General features: G+C 39.0%; 1 protein-coding gene across 2 annotated transcripts in view; it reads right to left on the reverse strand.

The window, feature by feature from the left end:
• Positions 1-19,335, reverse strand: part of tmtc2b (transmembrane O-mannosyltransferase targeting cadherins 2b) — a 121,520-nt gene that overhangs the window by 60,088 nt on the left and 42,097 nt on the right. For both annotated transcript variants that reach the window (XM_081372956.1, XM_081372955.1), the window contains exon 2: positions 10,333-10,906. In XM_081372956.1, coding sequence (XP_081229082.1) covers positions 10,333-10,906 — 574 coding nt within the window. The remainder of the gene's footprint in view (positions 1-10,332; positions 10,907-19,335) is intronic.

Genomic DNA, 19,335 nt, shown 5'->3' on the forward strand with positions numbered 1-19,335 from the left:
TCTTATCGGAAGTGAAAAAGTGGTATCGGGACATCGGTGGAAACCTTTTTACAGTCTATGGTGGAAATACATCAAGCATGGCCACTTTACGTCATCCCGTCGCGCACCCACTGTTGATTTTATATATTTTTATTTAATATTTTAAGTGTTAATAAACAAAAAGACAAAACTTATGTTTATTTGTCTTGTCTTGTCTTTTTTTTTTTTTTGCTGATCCGAAAAATGATCCGATCCGTGACTCTGATCCGAGAAACGATCCGAACCATGAGTTTTTTGATCCGTTGCACCCCTACTAAGTGCCATCTGAAATTTTCTTCTAGAACGATCATTTTTATAAACCTTGTATATTTAAGTTAAAGGCACAATATGTAACTTTTTTGCTTTAAAAATAGCAAAAATCACTATATCTATGTTATATATATATTTTTTAGTTGTGTACTTACATTATGCCGACTGTTTCCAACAACTTTCAAACCAGGAGAAATTTGTAATTTAATTCGAGAAACGTCCCGTTTCTTTATTTCCGTTTTGTCGCCGCCAATGGCGTCATATCCACGTTGTCCCTGGTTTCCGCTCGTGCTGCCATGGCAACCAGAGCTATGAACCAGAGCCGTCTGATAGTAACCAAAGCGACTGACGCGGACAACTTTGTAGTTCGCAATGTCTATTTGCACGCTGTTGTTGTTTCGTTCAAACATTATGGACCATGGCAAGCAGACTTTGGATAAAAAAGGAGAACTAAAACAAGAATCAATATCAGCACGGTGTTTTCGAGATGCCGAGAGCTCCCATAGACAGTATATAAACGAGAGCTCCACGTCCGAGACTTCGACCGCTCCTACATGTACTTTATTAAACAGGTGAGCACATTTACATAAAACTAATCAATGTTTTATAGTTTAACAATGATACAATGTCAGAATATGATCTGTATGTTATTCTAATGTTGATCTAGTTTCCTGCTAGTCTCATACAGACAGACTAATGGCGCATTTCCACTGCATGGTCGGTACGGCTCGGTTTAGTACGGCTCACTACTGGCGCATTTCCACTGCATGGTCGGTACGGTACGGCTCCCTTCGGCTCGCTTTAAATGGTACCACCTCAGTTGAGGTTCCAAGCGTACCGTACCGATACTAAAATGTGACGTGAAAACACTGCAGATCATTGATTGGTCAGACAGAATCATCTCTACCAGCGTCATTGTATTTACAACACGAGACACTAAACCCGCTAGATTTAAATAGCCAGTAGACAACAGCCAACCCGTTTTTAAAGTATTTGCTTCAAAAAAAAAAAGATTATAAACTTCAAAAAAAGAAATGGCTGAATCGTGGTCAGTGGACGAGGTGCAGACGTTCCTCTCGTCAGTTGCCGAGGAGTGGATGGGGAAACACGGAATGAAAAATTCGCATTTAATATGATGTCATGGTCGTAGAGACGGCAACTATATAACGATCAGTCCCACCCACTTTGAAGCGGTACTAACTGGAGTGGAAAAGCAAACGAGCTAAACCAAGCCGAACCGTAACGAGTCCAGTCGTACCACGTAGTGGAAAAGCAAAGCGAGCTGAACCGTTCCGTGCCGAGTCAAACCGTACCGAGCCGTACCATGCAGTGGAAAAGCGCTTTAACACATACCGTACATTTCAACACATTCAAATGCAGTTTAGTGTGCTAGTGTAATGTTAGACCAAGTGAAACAGCGCTGCGTTACCTCACAAGTTTAATTTGTCTAATAAACTGACCTGTGAGTAGTAGGGCTGTCACTTTTGTGAAAAAATCCTGTTCGATTTTTGAGGCATAAGTGTTCATTGAATCGATTGTAAAATCGATTTTCCATGTCTAAAGACGTTTCCATTTTAAACGCAAAATATGGGCAAATCCACGGACAACGAACAGGCATTAGGACGAACGTAAAGAGGGCGCTTGAGACGCGCACAAGTCTGCAATATTTCTGATGATTTATTGGCGTGAAGTTTCGTACACAATGACAAACAGGAGTGCAACATTCTCGAAAAACAATAAGTAGAGTGGACTGCCATAGCATAAATGAAAAACATTACCTCAGTCTTCAACATGGCTGTGTTTACGATTAGAAATGTCAAACAAATTTCGCCTACGTTGGCGATTGTAGACGCGTAGCCAGAATCTGAATGCATGAGACTGTCTGCATACCGGCAGAATTCACAGTTTTGTGGTAAAAAGAGACGCATTATGCAGAAGGATAATTTGCTGTTATGCGTGTTTGTCAGAGCCTGCAGTTGCTGTGTGACGCGCGTTCGCAGCGGGCGTATCGTGACAAGATCGTGACGAGCTGGACGCGCTCCGAGAAAAGACCGTTAAAATCGATTCCCTATTTTCGTTTTCGAAACTTGCGTTGGTTGGTCCAATCGATTGTGCAATCGATTTTCGAACGTAAAGTGACAGCCCTAGTGAGTAGTAATTCTGCGTGTAGAATGAAATGTCCGTATTCCTTTATATCCGCGGGACTCACGTCGCGTTTGGAGCTGAAAGCTGTCTCTTAGCAATCCCAAACTGCTTAATATCACAGTCATGATAAAAGCATTGATGTATTCAGTCATCCATAAACATTATTAGATCAGTCGGCTTGACGTTGACGACAAGATCCATAATTCTTAGCAAATGTTGCGTCATCAATCTACTCCTTTGTTATTGTAAATAGGTTAGCGACCCCTAGTGGCGAAAAATGCCATACTGAACGTTTAAGTAATTTCACCTAAATGACAATGAATAGGTAATATGCATTGCCATTTAAGTGAAATTATTGAACTTAAATATACAAACTTGATAAAAATGATCATACAGTACTAGAAGAAAATTTCAGATGGCACTTAGAGGCTTTTGCATCTGAACTCTTCATATGCATATAAACATTAGGGCTGTGCATTGCCAAGAATCTGGCAATATGATATATAAAAAAATATACATAACACAAATACTCTTGTTGTTGATATGACATTTTATTGAACTTAAAATAGGAAGGAAGGAAGGAAGGAAGGAAGGAAGGAAGGAAGGAAGGAAGGAAGGAAGGAAGGAAGGAAGGAAGGAAGCTTTTACCAAAATGTATGAAATTGCTCCACCTCTGAAACTACTCCCCTTTTTACATGATTTCACTTATATTTCAACCCTTCAAGCCCTAAATTTAATAAATTCATAAACAAACCAATTTACTAAAACATTTTTTTATTGAAAAAATAAATAAATAATGATTTTTGGTTGTTAACAAAAACCAAGGTACTCTCTTAGCGAACAATAATTGATGTTTATTAAAATATGGTTATTAAAACTGATGTTTCATCTCTTGTACAAAACAGTCCAAACAACGTGAAGAGGGCACAAGGTGGCAGTGGAGAGCACAGCGTCCCCTCTAGTCCTAGACTCCGCCCCTTTATGCAGATCTGTTTCCTGTGTGTTAGGAAAACCAAAACGGATTTGAGTCCTTCACACATTGTGTTCATCTCTGAATTACTATCTCTGAAAAGTCACGGATATTGCTGTGCTCCTTTGAGAGAAGAAAGAAAGGGTGAGGGCAAAGGGTGAGGGCAAAGGGTGACATGCCCGAATGCACAGCAGGGTCACCGCTTCTGCTGACCTCAACGACACAGCAGATTATTTTAATTCATGATATATGCATGCACAGAGCTTAGCATTTACCTTAATTCAAATTCCCATTTATTGTGAAAAAAGACCGGAAAACAAGATAACAATAGAAAAAAGAATTTAGTTTGCAGCCATTTTGATTTTTGAAGCCGCTATACAGACTGATATAAATGTGCTCCTGGTGGGCAGGTGCTCTTGTACGGGGTGATGCCTACAAAGCATCACTTCATCATACACTGACAGAAGGCGTTAGAGCATTCACATGCCATCTGTGCAAGAGTGTGCATACAGTACGTGACCATGTGTACACACAAGGCCATGTAATAAATTCACACCTGTTCCCTAAAACACAGCAACACACACCCAGAGCTGAACTTAACACATGCTTCATTGACATACCAGGGCTTCTTCTGAACTGAACCACCCACACAGTGAAATCACCAGACTTATCAAATACCACATTGTTTTTATAGGAAAAAGATGGTAGAAACATGCTGCATTAAAACACAACTCTCATGGCCTTTACTTTGGATACCCGAGTCAAAATTTTCATTGATGTTATTAGTAGTTTTTGAATTTCTTTTCAATAAAAAAACATGTATATTGTGGTATAGTTAGACCCATTTTTTTTTTTAAAGAATATTATGAAATAAATGCATTATGGATGCAAAATGCTAAGATACTACAGATAAACAGTCAAAACTAGTCAATTACAACCAAAAACTCAACTTTTTCATGTCTTAAGTTAGTATCTCCTCATTGTCACTATTATGATCTCAAAAAATGTTATGTAATACTGAATTTTCATTTCATCATATAATTATGTTTGACAGCTATTTCTTGTGTGGCAGAAATGGAATTCATAATGTTTGTTTATATCACCCACTATTTCACATACTGCTATTGCACACTTTATTTCAATACATAACACTTATTTACTACTTTCTAGATTGTTATTGATGTCCTTAATTTAACTATGGAAAGCTGTTTCTCATATTTGTCTATTTACCTATCTATTTAATCTCTATGATTTGATTTCTAATGACATATTTACCAAATCAAAACTACAGTTCAACAAATTGTAACACAAATATAAAAAGATAAACAACTGCTAAATAACTTTTCCCTTGTAGAGCACAAAGCCATGCAAAATTCTGTCACAAAACACATTTACCTTATTAGCTTACCAACAATGCCGTTTGTACTGTGGAAAAACAGTAAAATTGCCAAGTCCTCAGGAAAGACATTTTACAGCTTAATGCTGATGAATAACCATTGTGATCTCACTCTGAAAGGTGTGTATGCCAAACGTGCTGTGCTAATTGTATCTAACTTCAGTATCTGTTACTGAAAATGAGCCTATTAACTTGTTCCAGAAAATGAGCTAATAAAACGGCATTTTCCACATAAAGATAAACTGATTACACCATAAATACAATACCTGCCAGTGCCAACAATGTTATACGTGAGAGCTAGATTTTTAAAACCTACATTCACAGAAATGCAGGTTTGACCTGCTCTAAAAATTCATTTTGTTTTAGACTGAGGGTTACAGATAAAGTTTGAAAATCTGCGTCAATCTGGGAGTATAAAATGTAAAACATCTCAGCAAGCACACTTTGATTGGCTGTGAGCGTGGAGGCTTTTTTAAAAGGGTGAGCAATGACCAAAAGCATCCTAGAGTTCTACCAGGACTCTTAATAAAAATCCCCCAAGAGCTTCGCTGGGAGACGCTGCCAAAGGCGCTTAAAACACAGCTCCCTGTTAACTCAACATGTGCTTATGCACTTAAGTCATTCCCTCTCCTTCTCATGTTCATACGCATGTGCAGACTTATGAAACATAGTGAACTGCCTACCTAGACTGCATTTTAGGCATCACAGGTGCCCAATGGAGGCCGTTTCAAAACGTACAAATCCTGATATGAAATGGAAGTTGCGATAGTCTTTTATTCCCTATTGGGACGTATATGATACGGCGAGTGAAACTGCTTCTTGAACAAGACAAAATGTAGTAGGGCAGGACTTTTTGGATTTTGTCCATTGGGAATTAATTGATTTGTTGGGATGGTTGTGGTTTGCCATTGCCGTGATCTCATGTGAGTGACAGGTTCTCTCGCCCTCATGCCAGTAAACACGTCTTCAGAGAACAGAAGAGATGTTGCTGCAAGTGGCGGAGAAAGCTATTATGATTTAAAATTACGAGGGATTAAAACGGATAAATCATTTATAATAAATACTGCAACATTCCATAAAAAAAAGAAAAACAATTGTCTTTTTTGATTAAGTATTCAAGATACCTAATTTTAGACAAATTCTAGCATAGCATATATCACATAATGCACTGCGACAAGGCAGGAGAAATAATGATTACACGTTTGACAATACACATTTTATACAATACTGTAAAGTATTCAATAAAATATTTTATTTTATTTAAAAATGTAATTGTTTTACTCAACATACATTGTCAAACTATTTTAGAATCAATTGATTGAGTAGAATATTCCACATATTTGGGTTCTACACGGATGTGTAGACGGAAGTGTACAAATCGGTCACTCGATGTTAGGATGCAGACAGCTCATTGGATTTTAAAACAGAGCTTTAAATTACTTCTAACATGCTCGTAGTGTAGAAGTAAAATGCAACCCAAGACGTGGCTTGATTTCCTTAAATGCAAGTGTGATTTTTCTCAACAATGAAACCATAATAGAGCCACAAAAACTGTTTGCAGGGATAATGGAATCCCGGCTCTAATGGAAAGAGAAAAAGCCCATTATGCATTCACAGCTGATACGTCTGTCTGGCTATCATTACTGTGGAGAGACAGCAGAGGTGTGAGGAATGCGCAGCCAGAACATTACAGCCTGATCCAGGCAAAAGAGCGTTAGTATGTGAATGATTACAACGATATGGAAAAAGGGTTTCTGACACTGAGTTACAAGTTAAGGGGATTAAAATGCTATTAGAAGATATAAGTCTATTTTTTATAGCCATTTTTGAATTTGCGGAAGAAAAATAGCCATGTCAGTGCAATCGAGTCCAACTCAGGTACAGTAATATATCTCTCAAAATGATTTCACATGAGTCAGGTGAATTGTAAAGCTGGAAATGTGTATAATTTAGGGACAGAAATGTATAAAATATCAGTACCATATCGGTTATTAACATTTTCTCATTTATCAATATTGGTCACTTTTGGTAAACATGAATTTGCTGATGTTGAATAGTTAATTTATTGCATTTTCTTCCTTTAGATTAACTTGCTGCCATTAACACTCTCTAACATCTAATCTTTAAAAACTAATGTTAAATGTAATCTTTAGCAAATCTCAAAACCAATGTTGATCTTCCAATTTTGTACATTGTAATGTTGTAACAATTTCCACAACATCACTACGTGCTTGTCGTTATGAGAATAATCTTTTTTGCATTGAAGTGCCATTTTAAGATGAAGCGTCACTAAATATTGACCACTACAGACGGTACCAATATTAAACGGACTGAACTTCTGTTCCTTTTAGCCTTATTTTCACTCGCATCAAATTAAATGTGGCATCCATTTTGACTTAACTCTACTAATAAGCATATCAAAACACTGCGGTTTTACTCGTATAACGTAAATACAAATTCAAGTTAGAGAAAATTGGAAATAAATTGAGTATTCGGAACAGTCCAGGGAGATTCTAAAAAACACTTTAATGCAATTTAGAAGCCTCACAACATCCAGACCCTCTTAAACTTGAGATTATTGAATCGAAAGCACCATCCATCTCCGTAAGTAATTGTCCTGAGTCTAGACCAGCTGCCCAGGGAGCATTTACTTATAGCAGACATCCTGATTTAGCATCAATATAAAGCTATGGGATGATGTCATAAACTGCATAGCGCAATCAGATAAGCAGCCCAATTTACGATCACACCGCTATTCTCATACACGCCTGCACATCTAATATGGACAGACGATGAACGGCCATTAATATGTCCCTGTGCCTCACACATTAAGCAAGCCCACAGACGTATTGCACCAAAAAGTGCATTGCAGAGAGAATTATAGACGTGCTTATTATGCCACATTGACAGATGTGCATCCAAACGCTGGTGTTTTTGAGTCTATTTCCCCCCTATTTAGTTTATTGTCTCATTACGTCGAATGAGTCTTCGGGCCCTTGGATGTAGGAAGCAGTTTGTCTCCTCACTAAAACCCATCCAGCTTTCATCTCTGGAATTATCGCCGCACTGTAGCCTGGCAGATGAGAGGTATTTGTCCTTGGGCTTGCGGATCGTATACGCCTTGATGCTTATGTGTTTACATAGTAATTCTGGCTTCCCCTTCGACTCTACTTTATGTTAAGCTGTCATAAGTCAGAGTGACTCGGTCTCTACTCAAAGAAGTAAATCTGGAATTATTTGCCTCTGACAACATGCTAAGACTTTTTAACTGGATGACAGCAATGTGAAAACACAGCCGGGACATGATGCAGAAAGGATATTTGAAGCACATGGGTTTGCTGACAAGCGAATGCTCCCTTGCACACTGCAGAGCAAAGCATTTCTACTGTATGGATTAATTAAAACGACAGCTGGGCTAGTAGAAGAGCTGATGATTGATGGGGAGATGGTCAATCAGAGTGAGAAGAGATGTCAGATATGAGAGATCGTGCTCTTTAACACCTATAGGCCAGGCTTCCCGGGCTGAAGTGATGTGCCATTAGAGGGCCTGTCTGCTGCAATCTATGAATAATCCAAAGGCAGACAGCATCACAGCTCAGCCTCTCTCTGAGATGTCACAGGCCATTATGATGAAAAGCCATGCTGGTCCAAAATCCACTGGTGTACTGTACAATGTTTGTATGATTTGTGCCCATAAGTGTCAGAAATAAACTTTAAGGTCTAAATTTGCCCCATTTTCTTCTGGTATGAGCACATTTCTGCCTAACACACAATAAACGCAGAGCATGTCTTCCATTTATGTTAAATGCATTTATTTGAATGAATAAATTCATTGAAATAAATTCTCAATCTAAACAACTGTTACCTACGGAGCCCCTGAAGGAACCTTTGCAAAACAAAAAATATACAGACTTTCATGTGCGCACAAGAAACTATCAAGTACTCTCGAGAAACGTATCTCATGTGCACGAGAAAACTATCGCACGATTTAGTAAACGTTTCTCGTGAGAACGTGAAATTTGTATATTTTTATTTTTGCAAAGGTCCCTTTGGGAGATGCACGATATTACAATTCTGGCCAATTATTTTCATGTTATGGCTGATAACCGATAAATGGCAGATATTAAAGTTCTATACTATTTTGTCTAAACAAATAAAAACTACAGTCAACTGAATTTAGGGATCACAAAATTATGTATAGAATGAAAAATGTATATTTATTTTGTGATCTGCTAAAGATCTGTTTTTAAACATTAACGCATTACATGATGACAATGGTTATCTAAATGTAAAAATACAGGAAATAAGCATGAACATTTAAATATTCAAAATCAACCAATATATCGAGTATCAACAGATGCAATAAATAAATCTGTAATATCACCAACAATCCAATATGGCACTTATTGTGGAATTGAGGAATTCTCCCCATGGTTTATTTCTGAGGAATATAAATACATGAATTTACATTATTAACATTATCTTTACACCCTGGCATGAGAATTCAATGGGTCTCTAATCCTAGTCACATTTGTGCACACGCCAATACAGCTTGCACTGATTGGCTGGGGGTTACGAATGTCTCTGTGTTCTGAGAGCTGATGGTAAATCCTTTTGACAAGACAGGGTTGAGCAAAACTCGACCTGATAGTCGGGTTCTTGGAAGAACAGAGATCTGCCCTAAGGAGCAGGGCACCTCTGTGTGCAATCCTTCTAATATCATTGATTTCCCTGTCTAGCTTTCTCCACCATAACTCTATACGCACACACACTGACTTCTAATGTTTATGAGTGATTGCTGCACTAATTATACTATTCTCATGTAAACACAATACATCCACATCATTAGACGTCATTAGCATTCGTTGCGATTTCACTCTGACCGTTAATAAAACAATTTCAGAATGTTAGCCAGGCTTTTCCGGCCTCACTTGAAAATTTTCCAATTATAAAGGGTTCATTAAAAACAGGAGTTTACAGGGGACTGACTTCACCCGTGTCGGGTTCAGATGAACGGTAGTTTGAGAAAGCAGAGCGGGTCATTGAAATTTAAGGAGCCAGTGTTCAGTAAACTCAAAATCAGGGCAGTGAAAATAGATGCAATAAGGTTACCGAAATTTGATGTGGTGCAGAAACGTTTTCGTGTAATTACAGATCGTCGTGTGCTGCCAAGTGAAAACACAAACATTTCTGGCCAGATGCATGTATGTTAATACACCAAACAAACACCAATTTTCTTTTGATTGCCCTTGGCTAGCATTTTTCTAGTCCATTACGAAGAAGGAAAAAAAAAAACTGTACGGTTTGTTACGGTTCACTCAGTTGAACATGCATGCCAAAATGTTTTCCAAATTTTATCCTGATGGAAAGCAAACACTACACATGAACGTTTATACAAATTATCCACCAGCACACACATGCACTATCCATAGTTTGCCGGGCCACTGCAAGAGTTTAGGAAATCAAATACATGCATAAAAAAAAAAAAAAAAAACACAGCTGGTTTTCCAAATGGCAGATAAAGACTGTTTACCTTCTGGAAGAGAGCGGGAACTTGCTGCAGCTTAAACCTGTGGAAGACAAACACATCGTACATGGCAGCCACAGCCAGCACCGTTACGCCTTGTTCCTTCCACAGCATGCTGAAGGAAGCACATGCCAAGGTGGCCAAAAACCACGTCCAGCTTCGCCTGTGGGCACTCGTCTTCATGGCACAATGGCATATGTAGCAGCGTAGGGCCAGAAGGAAGAAGAGGGCGGCTCCCACGTCGGCCCGGCCCACAATGCCCGCCACGGCCTCTGTGTGAATGGGGTGAGCGGCAAAGAGAAGCCCAGCCAGCAGGCTCCAGCAACCCGACCCAAGCAGCAGCCTTGAGAGGCTAGAGAACAGGGCAGTCGTGGCACAGTGTAGAACCACATTGACCAGGTGGTAACCCCAGGGATCTAAGGCACCCAGGGCGTAGTTGAGTCGAAAGGAGAGTGTGCAGAGTGGGCGATAGGACTTATGGCTACCGCTGTGGGTGAGAAGTGTCCCCCAGAAGTCATCGTAGAAGATGTTGATCCAAGGCGTTTCAGGGAGAAGGTCCTGGTTGGTCTTGATAGCACGGCTGTGTGGAGAAAAGAAAGAGTTGGTGATCCAAATAGAGTCAAATGGCATTAACAGAATTATTCAAATTTATAAAACTGTCAATTAATTCACTACAGTGCACACAAGGACATTGCTTTGAAGAGTGAAGGTTGAGTTTGTCCTCATCCCACATCACTTGCTCTGCTATTGTATGAGCTGCACTATGAGTGTTGTGATTGACATTCGTCACTTGCTAAAGCCTTTAGTCTTCCTAACACAGCAGTCTTCTTCATAAAAGAACAGGGGATGACTAAAACACACACATCACAGGCATGAGACCATGTGTGAAAGTACAAATCTGCATGTAAGCTGACAAAGTCATTAGTCATATAGCAAACTTCTCCTGTGTTTTTGTGTAAAGATTTATTCCCAATTTTTACAATGAACAATGAAACCCTAAATTTTAAGTCTAAAATTAAGTAAAAAAGAAAAGAAAAATATTAAAAAACAATTTTACAAATGATATATGCAGTTTTAATTATAATATGATGTAACCGTTCATAGGGATCATAAAGATCAATAGAAACTGCAAATCAATATGTGAGAATACCTTACATTGATTCTGACATTCCTCAACGTTTAGAAACTGAGGATATGTACCGCACACTTGACCAAAAATAAATAAGTGATAAACAGAAAAACAGGGACATCCATTTAGCTCTAAGCAAGCACGAAGTAGTACCAAATGTCTGTCAATCAAAGCGATCCGAATTTGCCAAAAAGAAACTCAAAGACAAAGAGAAAGATAAAATCTAAGGGGAATGAAAAATGCAGAAATGCAAGAAAAGAGCGAGTTGAAGGAGTAATCAGCCATTTTCTCCCTCCCTGGGAGAAGGCTTTGGGACTCTAAATATGTCTGAAGAAGGCCTCATAAAAGCATAGAGTTGTGCAGAGAATGGGGGAGGCAGGGCGGGATATGCTCTAGTGGCCATAGACACATACTGTGCCCACGTTGTCTGCCTGTGTTGCGCCGCCCAACAAGACTGAGAGCCCTCAAGGCAAACAAACACCACAAACATGTGTAAACAAAGCAACTAAGCAGTTACGTTATTCCATATGCAGTCATCCGTGCCAAAATCCATGTCATTCAAACCCTAGGCAGTGGTATCTTGCTGTGAAACAAACACCCTCTACCCCCTGTGATCGTGAATACACGGCTGCACACATGAAGATGGTGTTGAACCGTCGAGTGTAATTAGTCTCCTTAGAGAGCGCAAGCAATGACATAAGCTGTAATTAAAACATGCAATGGGAAATACGTGACAAGTGCGATAACGTACCATCTAAGCGACAGAATAATCAGTCTTCACAGAAATGGTGCCAAGAATGTGTAATTAACAACGAATGGAGACAAAAGGTTTAATGGAAACATGTTTACAAGAGAAAGATTTGATGCAAAAAGAGCAATGGATCCCTGGCTGTAGAGCCAAAGTCTTTTATCATTTGCTACTAGCTAGCACACTTGCACAGTCGCCAGCAGCGAACGCCCGTCTACTCCTACCCCATGAGAACAGATGGAACTAGGAAAAGTGAGGAGATATTACAAAAGACTAAACTGCCAAAAAGAACTAATGTTATGCTTCAGCTTCTTTGCAGTCTTGAGGGAAAATTTTGACAAGACACGTTGAAATTGCGGCCATTACTTTGTAAAAGTTCACAAGAAAAACAGATGCATCGAGAACTACATTTCTCCATGAGATAAAGCTCTCCATCATCGGACACATTTCAAATTTCTGCCTTGACTTTGATAGATTCACTGTCTTAGTAGACTTTCCAGATTTTTTTCTCCCTAAGGTATACCTTCTTTATTTTATTCCAAACCATTCAGCAAATTAGATCTTTATTCTTCCATACAAATGGATAACACCAGAGCTATTGTGGTTCAATTACACCTCTGAATCAATTGAAAGGAGTTGCCAATTTACTGGATACTTTGGAGAGCAAGAGAAAACAAACTCCATGGCCTGAAGTCTCGACAACCAGCAGCTCAGACAAGACAACAGACTGTGCCAGGGCCAGCAGGCAGGGGCTTCAGAGATCAGCTTTCGCATAAAGTGTGAATCAGAAAGGAACACTTGGAGCTCTAGAGCTGGATTGTAACTGAAGATCAGGAACAACAGAGGTTCTCGGATTGTATGACGAATACATGAATTCTTGAGCCACTGCCTGATTTGGCTTGACAGCACGAAGAAGTCTGACTCCCTAGAATGATTCTAATTGGTGTTACTGAGACAAATAACGTGAAACTCTGGCATGGGTTGATACTTCTTGCCTGTAGAGGATGTAGACAGGAATAGGAGTCCAGTGGCAGCTTTTTTATATGCAGGAGCACATTCTTACTCTCGACAACTCTCAGGGGACCGGTGGTATCACGCAATCCCGAATCTGGGCACTTTATTTCATCTAGAGTCCAATCAGCATGCTGGGGATACTGTGACCACATCTGTCAAAGCATGTTTGCTTATCACTCTATCCTTGCCGTGACTGGTACGTTGTTACATTTTGGATGACCGCAGCTCTAATGAGAAGTGAAATCCAAAATAAGTCCTGTGTAATCTAGATCCCAGTTCCCTCAGACTGGGAGCAAGATTAAGCTCTGCAGCCATGAGAGGAGCTTAAATGCTGCAGTGTTGATAGCAGGCTGCGACCTCAATGTTTTCGGACAAGTACAGCTTTGCTAGATCCAAAACAAAGGCTTATAATTCGAGCCAAAGGCAAAACAAACCATACAAAGTGTCTAGTCTCTGGAATCAAAAGCGACCAACTACAGTGCAACCATATTCCATGGGTTGTCTTTCTTTATGAATCGGACGGATACACTTCTTGAAGCATGATTAGCTTAATGAGTAAATTCGCTCTGCCAAAGTGCATGGATGTTAGCAAGTGTTCCTAAAATGCAAGTCCATCCGGGGTCAATATTTTTTAACTTAAAGCTATCTAAATAACTTATCTTAACGTCAAAAAATGGTTTCAGATATTCTTCTGAAAGTTTGAGTCACAATTGCACATGCACAATTGTTTTATATTTGTGCCAGCAAGTGAAAAGCGGGGGAGAAAGACACAGGCAGTGGGGAGATGTGTTTTTCAGTCTGCCAAGTATGTGTCATCACCCGGCTTCAGTGTCTGAAAGGGCCGCCGTCATATTTTGAGAGTGCCTACAGAGAGGCTGTCCGGTCTGTCCACTCTGCTCTCATGCCTGGGCTTTTGTCTATGGTTTCTACCCATGAGAATGCCTGCAGGTCAATAACAGAATACCTTCCCCTTATGTGGTACTTATGCGAGAAGAGCTCTCAGGGACAACAGCCTTGTTCCTTTGTGTAGTTTCATGAAGAAAAGCTGTATGGGCTATAAAGAGAGGAAAATCAATTAATTTGTCAGAATAAAGGACTGAACTGTTGAGGAAACACCTTCCATGCCGAGTGACTCACAAAGTACAAATGTCTTTCATTCTTTGAGTTATTCACTCCCTCTTTCTTTCAGTTATGCATTCATTCATTCTTTCTTTTGGCCAATCTTTTATTTTTTCCTTTGGTCAATCTTTCATTTGTTCTGTTCTGTCATTCTTTTTCATTTCAGTCATTCTTTTATTCTTTATCATTCATTTTCATTCTCATTCTCTCAATCATTTATTCATTGGACATCGTACATTGATAATACAAGTTTTGGACATGTACTGTGCTAATATCAGTTGGTTCAGATTTGTTTAACCTTGAAGTACCATATAAATGGCATAATACATAAAGAGGGTAATCGTTACAGTATTCTCGCAGGCGGAGCGAAGCCGAGAGCTGTGAGAACAGAGCGAGCGTGCCACACTGGCCTCGAGTCCCACGGAGGAGCTCTGGAAGGATAAAAGGAGGAGTGACAGCAGTGGAAGAGAGAGGACCAGGCCTGGAGTTTATGTTGTTGTTTTGTTTTAGTTTATGCAGCAGTCGTCTGTGAGGGGCTTTTTCTTTACTTTCATTTTGATGTTTGTTCATTGCATCATGTTTTTTCTTTCTGATTCCATCACTGCACAATGGTAATGCCACAGGACTTATAATAATAAAAAAAAAGATTCACGAGAAGAATGTTTTCCAGTAAAATCATTAATCCTTCAATATCAACCAACACCTAAATGAACAGAAATACATGAATTATTATTAGTCATATTAGTAAAATAAATTTAAGATAGAGGAAGTTGGGGTTCATGCTCAACAAATGTATGCAAGATCAACCTGAAATAAAAGTCTGTGCTTTACCAATAAGTCACCGCTAGCTACCACATATGCTATTGCAGTGAATACTTCCTATAGTTCCTCAATTGAAGAGCTTTAGATCATGCTTCAAATCACGTCAAAAGGTCTTAACACCATCAAAGCTTCCTCAAAACTGGAGAAATAAAAAAATATTTGCATACATCATTTATAAATGGCAGATTATGGAGGTGAAAAGACATTTCACCAGGCTAATCTTATAAATGCTGGCATTACAAATCAATTAATACGCCTGGAAAGAAAAATAAGCTATTGACATTTCAAAGTCACAAAATGCATTCCGTCACCAACTTATGCACAAAAAAATGTCAAGGAATGAGTGAGGTACAAAGTGCTCTCTTGAGATATTAACTAATAGAATTGACACTTTGAACTGTTCGTTGTTAAACAACACAAAATCGATACCACGGTAAACTCAATGTATTTCAATATGTCAGTCTGGCAAGTTAGTCAAAATGTCAGCTGGTGTATTATTGAATTAAGGTCAGACAGAGTGGGACTAAAGGCTTTCATTTGGTGGGCTTCAACAAATAGTGCAGCAGACACACACTGAAAGGGTCGGGGGCTCAGCAGTCGGAACAAACCATCTCGGGTCACCATGAAATCAACATGGTCATGGCTGGACATTGTTGATATAAATGCCACAATAGCCACATTATCTAGATTACAACCATGGCAAAGTAAAAAGAGAATGGGTATATAGTATATATTATACATTCAGGCATGATTCAATTTATGACACTTTCTACCTTCCACAAACTCTCATCCTTGAACCATTTTCACAAAATAATATGCACACATCAGCATCCATAACCTTTTCATGTGCATGAATGAATCAATTGTCCACTAATGGCAAATCAATGAAAGCGCCATTTCCATTTAGGCTTTATTGACCAAAAAGAAGGGAAAAAACGCACACTCAGCACATGGTTCTGTGAACTCCCACTAAATTAGCATAGTGAAAAAGCGACCACCACATTTCATTATATCATGCCACCCCTCTTGGGAAAAGCAGCTTTTACAGGACTCACTATTTACAATAGTTGTACCATGAGGAGACTATTATGCTGCAATTGAATTTTACTAATTAGATAACACAACAACTAATAAGATATGCATCTCCTAAAAGAAAAATACTGTATCAGTGCATGCAAAACAAAATTAAACGTATGCTTTAGTTGAAAAACAAATGTGTAATTGTAAAATAACCTAAAAAAAAACTATTTAAATTATTACAGAAAACAGAGGAGAAGAAAAAGGAGCAGAAAAAAAATAAGAGAAGGAGAAGAGAAAGTAGTCACTCCTTTATCCACTTCCTGTGTGCAGAATATCTGCTGTAAATAGCAGACAACTATATACAAAGCATGAGCAGCTTTGGCCAAAAGCGATCAGAAAAAATAAGTTACACCCTACATATTTGCTCTGTAACACTTTCATGGATGGTAACAGACTTTCCAGAAGGACTTCTGTGGAACATCTGTAGGAAGATGCTCTATTAAACCCAAAAGAAATGTCTGGCCTCTAGGAAAAATAGGGGTATTTTAGAGGTTAGCGATTATCACAAGGCGGCATAAAAGCCAATTAAAGAACATGCCTGTATTTTAGAGTCTCTTAAATCTGAGGGCATACAACAAGACAAACTGCTTCCTCACAGCAAAAATATACCAGCAAACCCTGTTACTGTCTTGCCTTCCCTCACTGTCTTAAACACAATTTGTAAAAAAGGCAAATTTTGGCAAAATGACAGGTAACTGAAAATATTCAATTAAAGGTGCACTATGTAACTTTTTTTTGTTCACATTTAACAAAATGTACATAAGTAAATACACCAATCCTTCTTCCAAAACTTTGTCTTTGTCTTTCCCTAATTGACTATGGTAAGCATGTTATAAGTGTTTATATTTTAGACCGAGCTGGATGCTATTCTCTTGAAATTGTGTACTTGTGTCACTTGTCCGTGAGTGTCTCGTGATATCTGTAAATAGAGAGAAGTTATTAATTATTATTATTAAGTTGCTCCTGCTTACTTTGACGCATGTGGGAGTGGCATAGGTTAGTTGTCACCTTGAGCGAGAAAGGTTGACATGGAGCACACTAATATAAACCTTTATTTAACCAGGAAAGAAAACTCACTGAGATTAAAATCTCTTTTACGGGAGTGTTCTGGTCAAGATAGGCAGCTCAGTATAGCTGCCAGTATAGGCAGGCCATAATGCCCCGTTTCCACCGAGCGGTGCGGTACACAATTTCCATTGTCAGAAGTTGTGAATGGTACCCTAATTCCACTTTTTTGGGACCCTTCCATTGGGGTACCTAGCACAATAGTTCGGTACTAAAGGGTGGAGCTAAGCTAGACTCACTGCAGAACTTTGATTGGTTGACAGAGAATCGTCACTACATTACTAGTGCACGTGCTACAAGGGGAATGGGGAACAACACAAAAGGGTGTCATTTTTTTTTTATAATGTTGAAACACAATACCATTTCTTCTTGTGACAAACAGCCACATGTCGAGAAGCAAGAACAAGATCTGTTGTATTTCCTCCATTGTTGTTTAGTGTGTCACTTTCTTCTTCGCAAAAGAATGATTGCTACTTGCCGGCATACACCACGCCTATCAAGTAAGGATACTATTGGCGGTGGAAACGCAAGCCGGATCAGAGTTTACCGTCCCGAATTGTAATGCACTGTCCTGTCCTGCTCGGTGGAAATGAGGCATACATCTCGAACCTCTGGGGGAACCACTTTTTTTTTGTAAAAAAAAAACAAGAAAAAAAAGGCAGAACAAAGGAGCATCTGCTTGATAAAAGAGAACGTGACAGAGCTCGCAATAAAACAAGAATCAACATTGTCTTGGCTTTTCAGAGATGGCAAGAACGGAGGTATTTGAAATGTTGTAAAAGCAACACACAGATTGCGTTTTTATGACTCAACGGGTGAGTAAGTTATTGAACAGATAAATTGCCATATGTAGCTTTCTAACAGAGACCATTGTACAGCATTATTTATTGTGAAGGGTCATTTCATTATGGTTGTTGTAGCCTTGTGCTGGAATTTATTTTCAAGGAAGTACAGTGTCTATTGTTTTTAACCATATGGTTCTATTAACCATAAAGGTTGAAAAACTCTGCTATATATACTCGTCTTTATTTTTTATATTGCCTGCACATACATTTGCTGGCTTCCGTGGCAGATCACACTATAAATAAATGCATCATCACTTACTTTATTTGTCCTCTGTGTTTACTTCCATATGACTGCATGCTGCGTGACGTCTTTTTATCGTTCTTTTGCACATGCAGGTCATTTCAGGACCATGATCTGTTCACACTGGAATCTGATATTGGCCACATTTAAAACAACAATAGATATACAAAAAAAATTGGAGCGATAAATCGGAATTGAGCACTAAGGCTCGCAGTGTGAACACAGCCATAGTGCACCTTTTAAGGAAATAGGAAAAAGCTCTACTGTTCAAATTGTGACTCGTGCCCAACATGGAAAAACCACTAAATGGATTCTTATGGTTTGCACTAGTATTAACAAGAATCAAAAGAGACAAAAAAGCTGAATTTCTGCCAGAGTTTAAGCAATATCATGCAAGATCTTGCACAAACCATTGTTCACAGAGATGTGCGAGCTTTGTACTATATCAGGTAAAACCTTTGGAGCTTAGTTCATTTCCTGGGGATCATAAAGTGGCATGTGCGCCCTCCCGGTCAGCACTTCAGACTGCGAACTAAGCCACCTGTTTGGCATCAGTGTTGACACAAGATACATCTTGCATAAAAGTTACAAATGTGCTGAACAGAGATTTTCTGAATAGTCATCAAATAGATTGTTAAAACAAATGTACTGTTGAACTACATGAGAGACTCGCACACATGCTGCCGACCTGCAGTTAAAATCTCTTAACTTCTGGGTTTGTTGCAAACGGCACCTGTCCTTAAACCATAGACAATACAAACAAAAACTCCCACTCCGCACTTTAATATTGGATCACCCACAACCAGTGTTATCAAAGCTTCTTTGAAAACGTATGCCAAATTCGCCAAAGCTACTCATCATTCCAGCGAAACTCCAGTCAAGCCATTCCTTTGAAAATGTAGGTAGCTAGTAACTAACAAAACAGCAGCTAAAATACACTAAATGG

Source organism: Scardinius erythrophthalmus (genome assembly GCF_964197995.2).
Source record: "Scardinius erythrophthalmus genome assembly, chromosome: 8".
NCBI classification, from domain to species: domain Eukaryota; kingdom Metazoa; phylum Chordata; class Actinopteri; order Cypriniformes; family Leuciscidae; genus Scardinius; species Scardinius erythrophthalmus.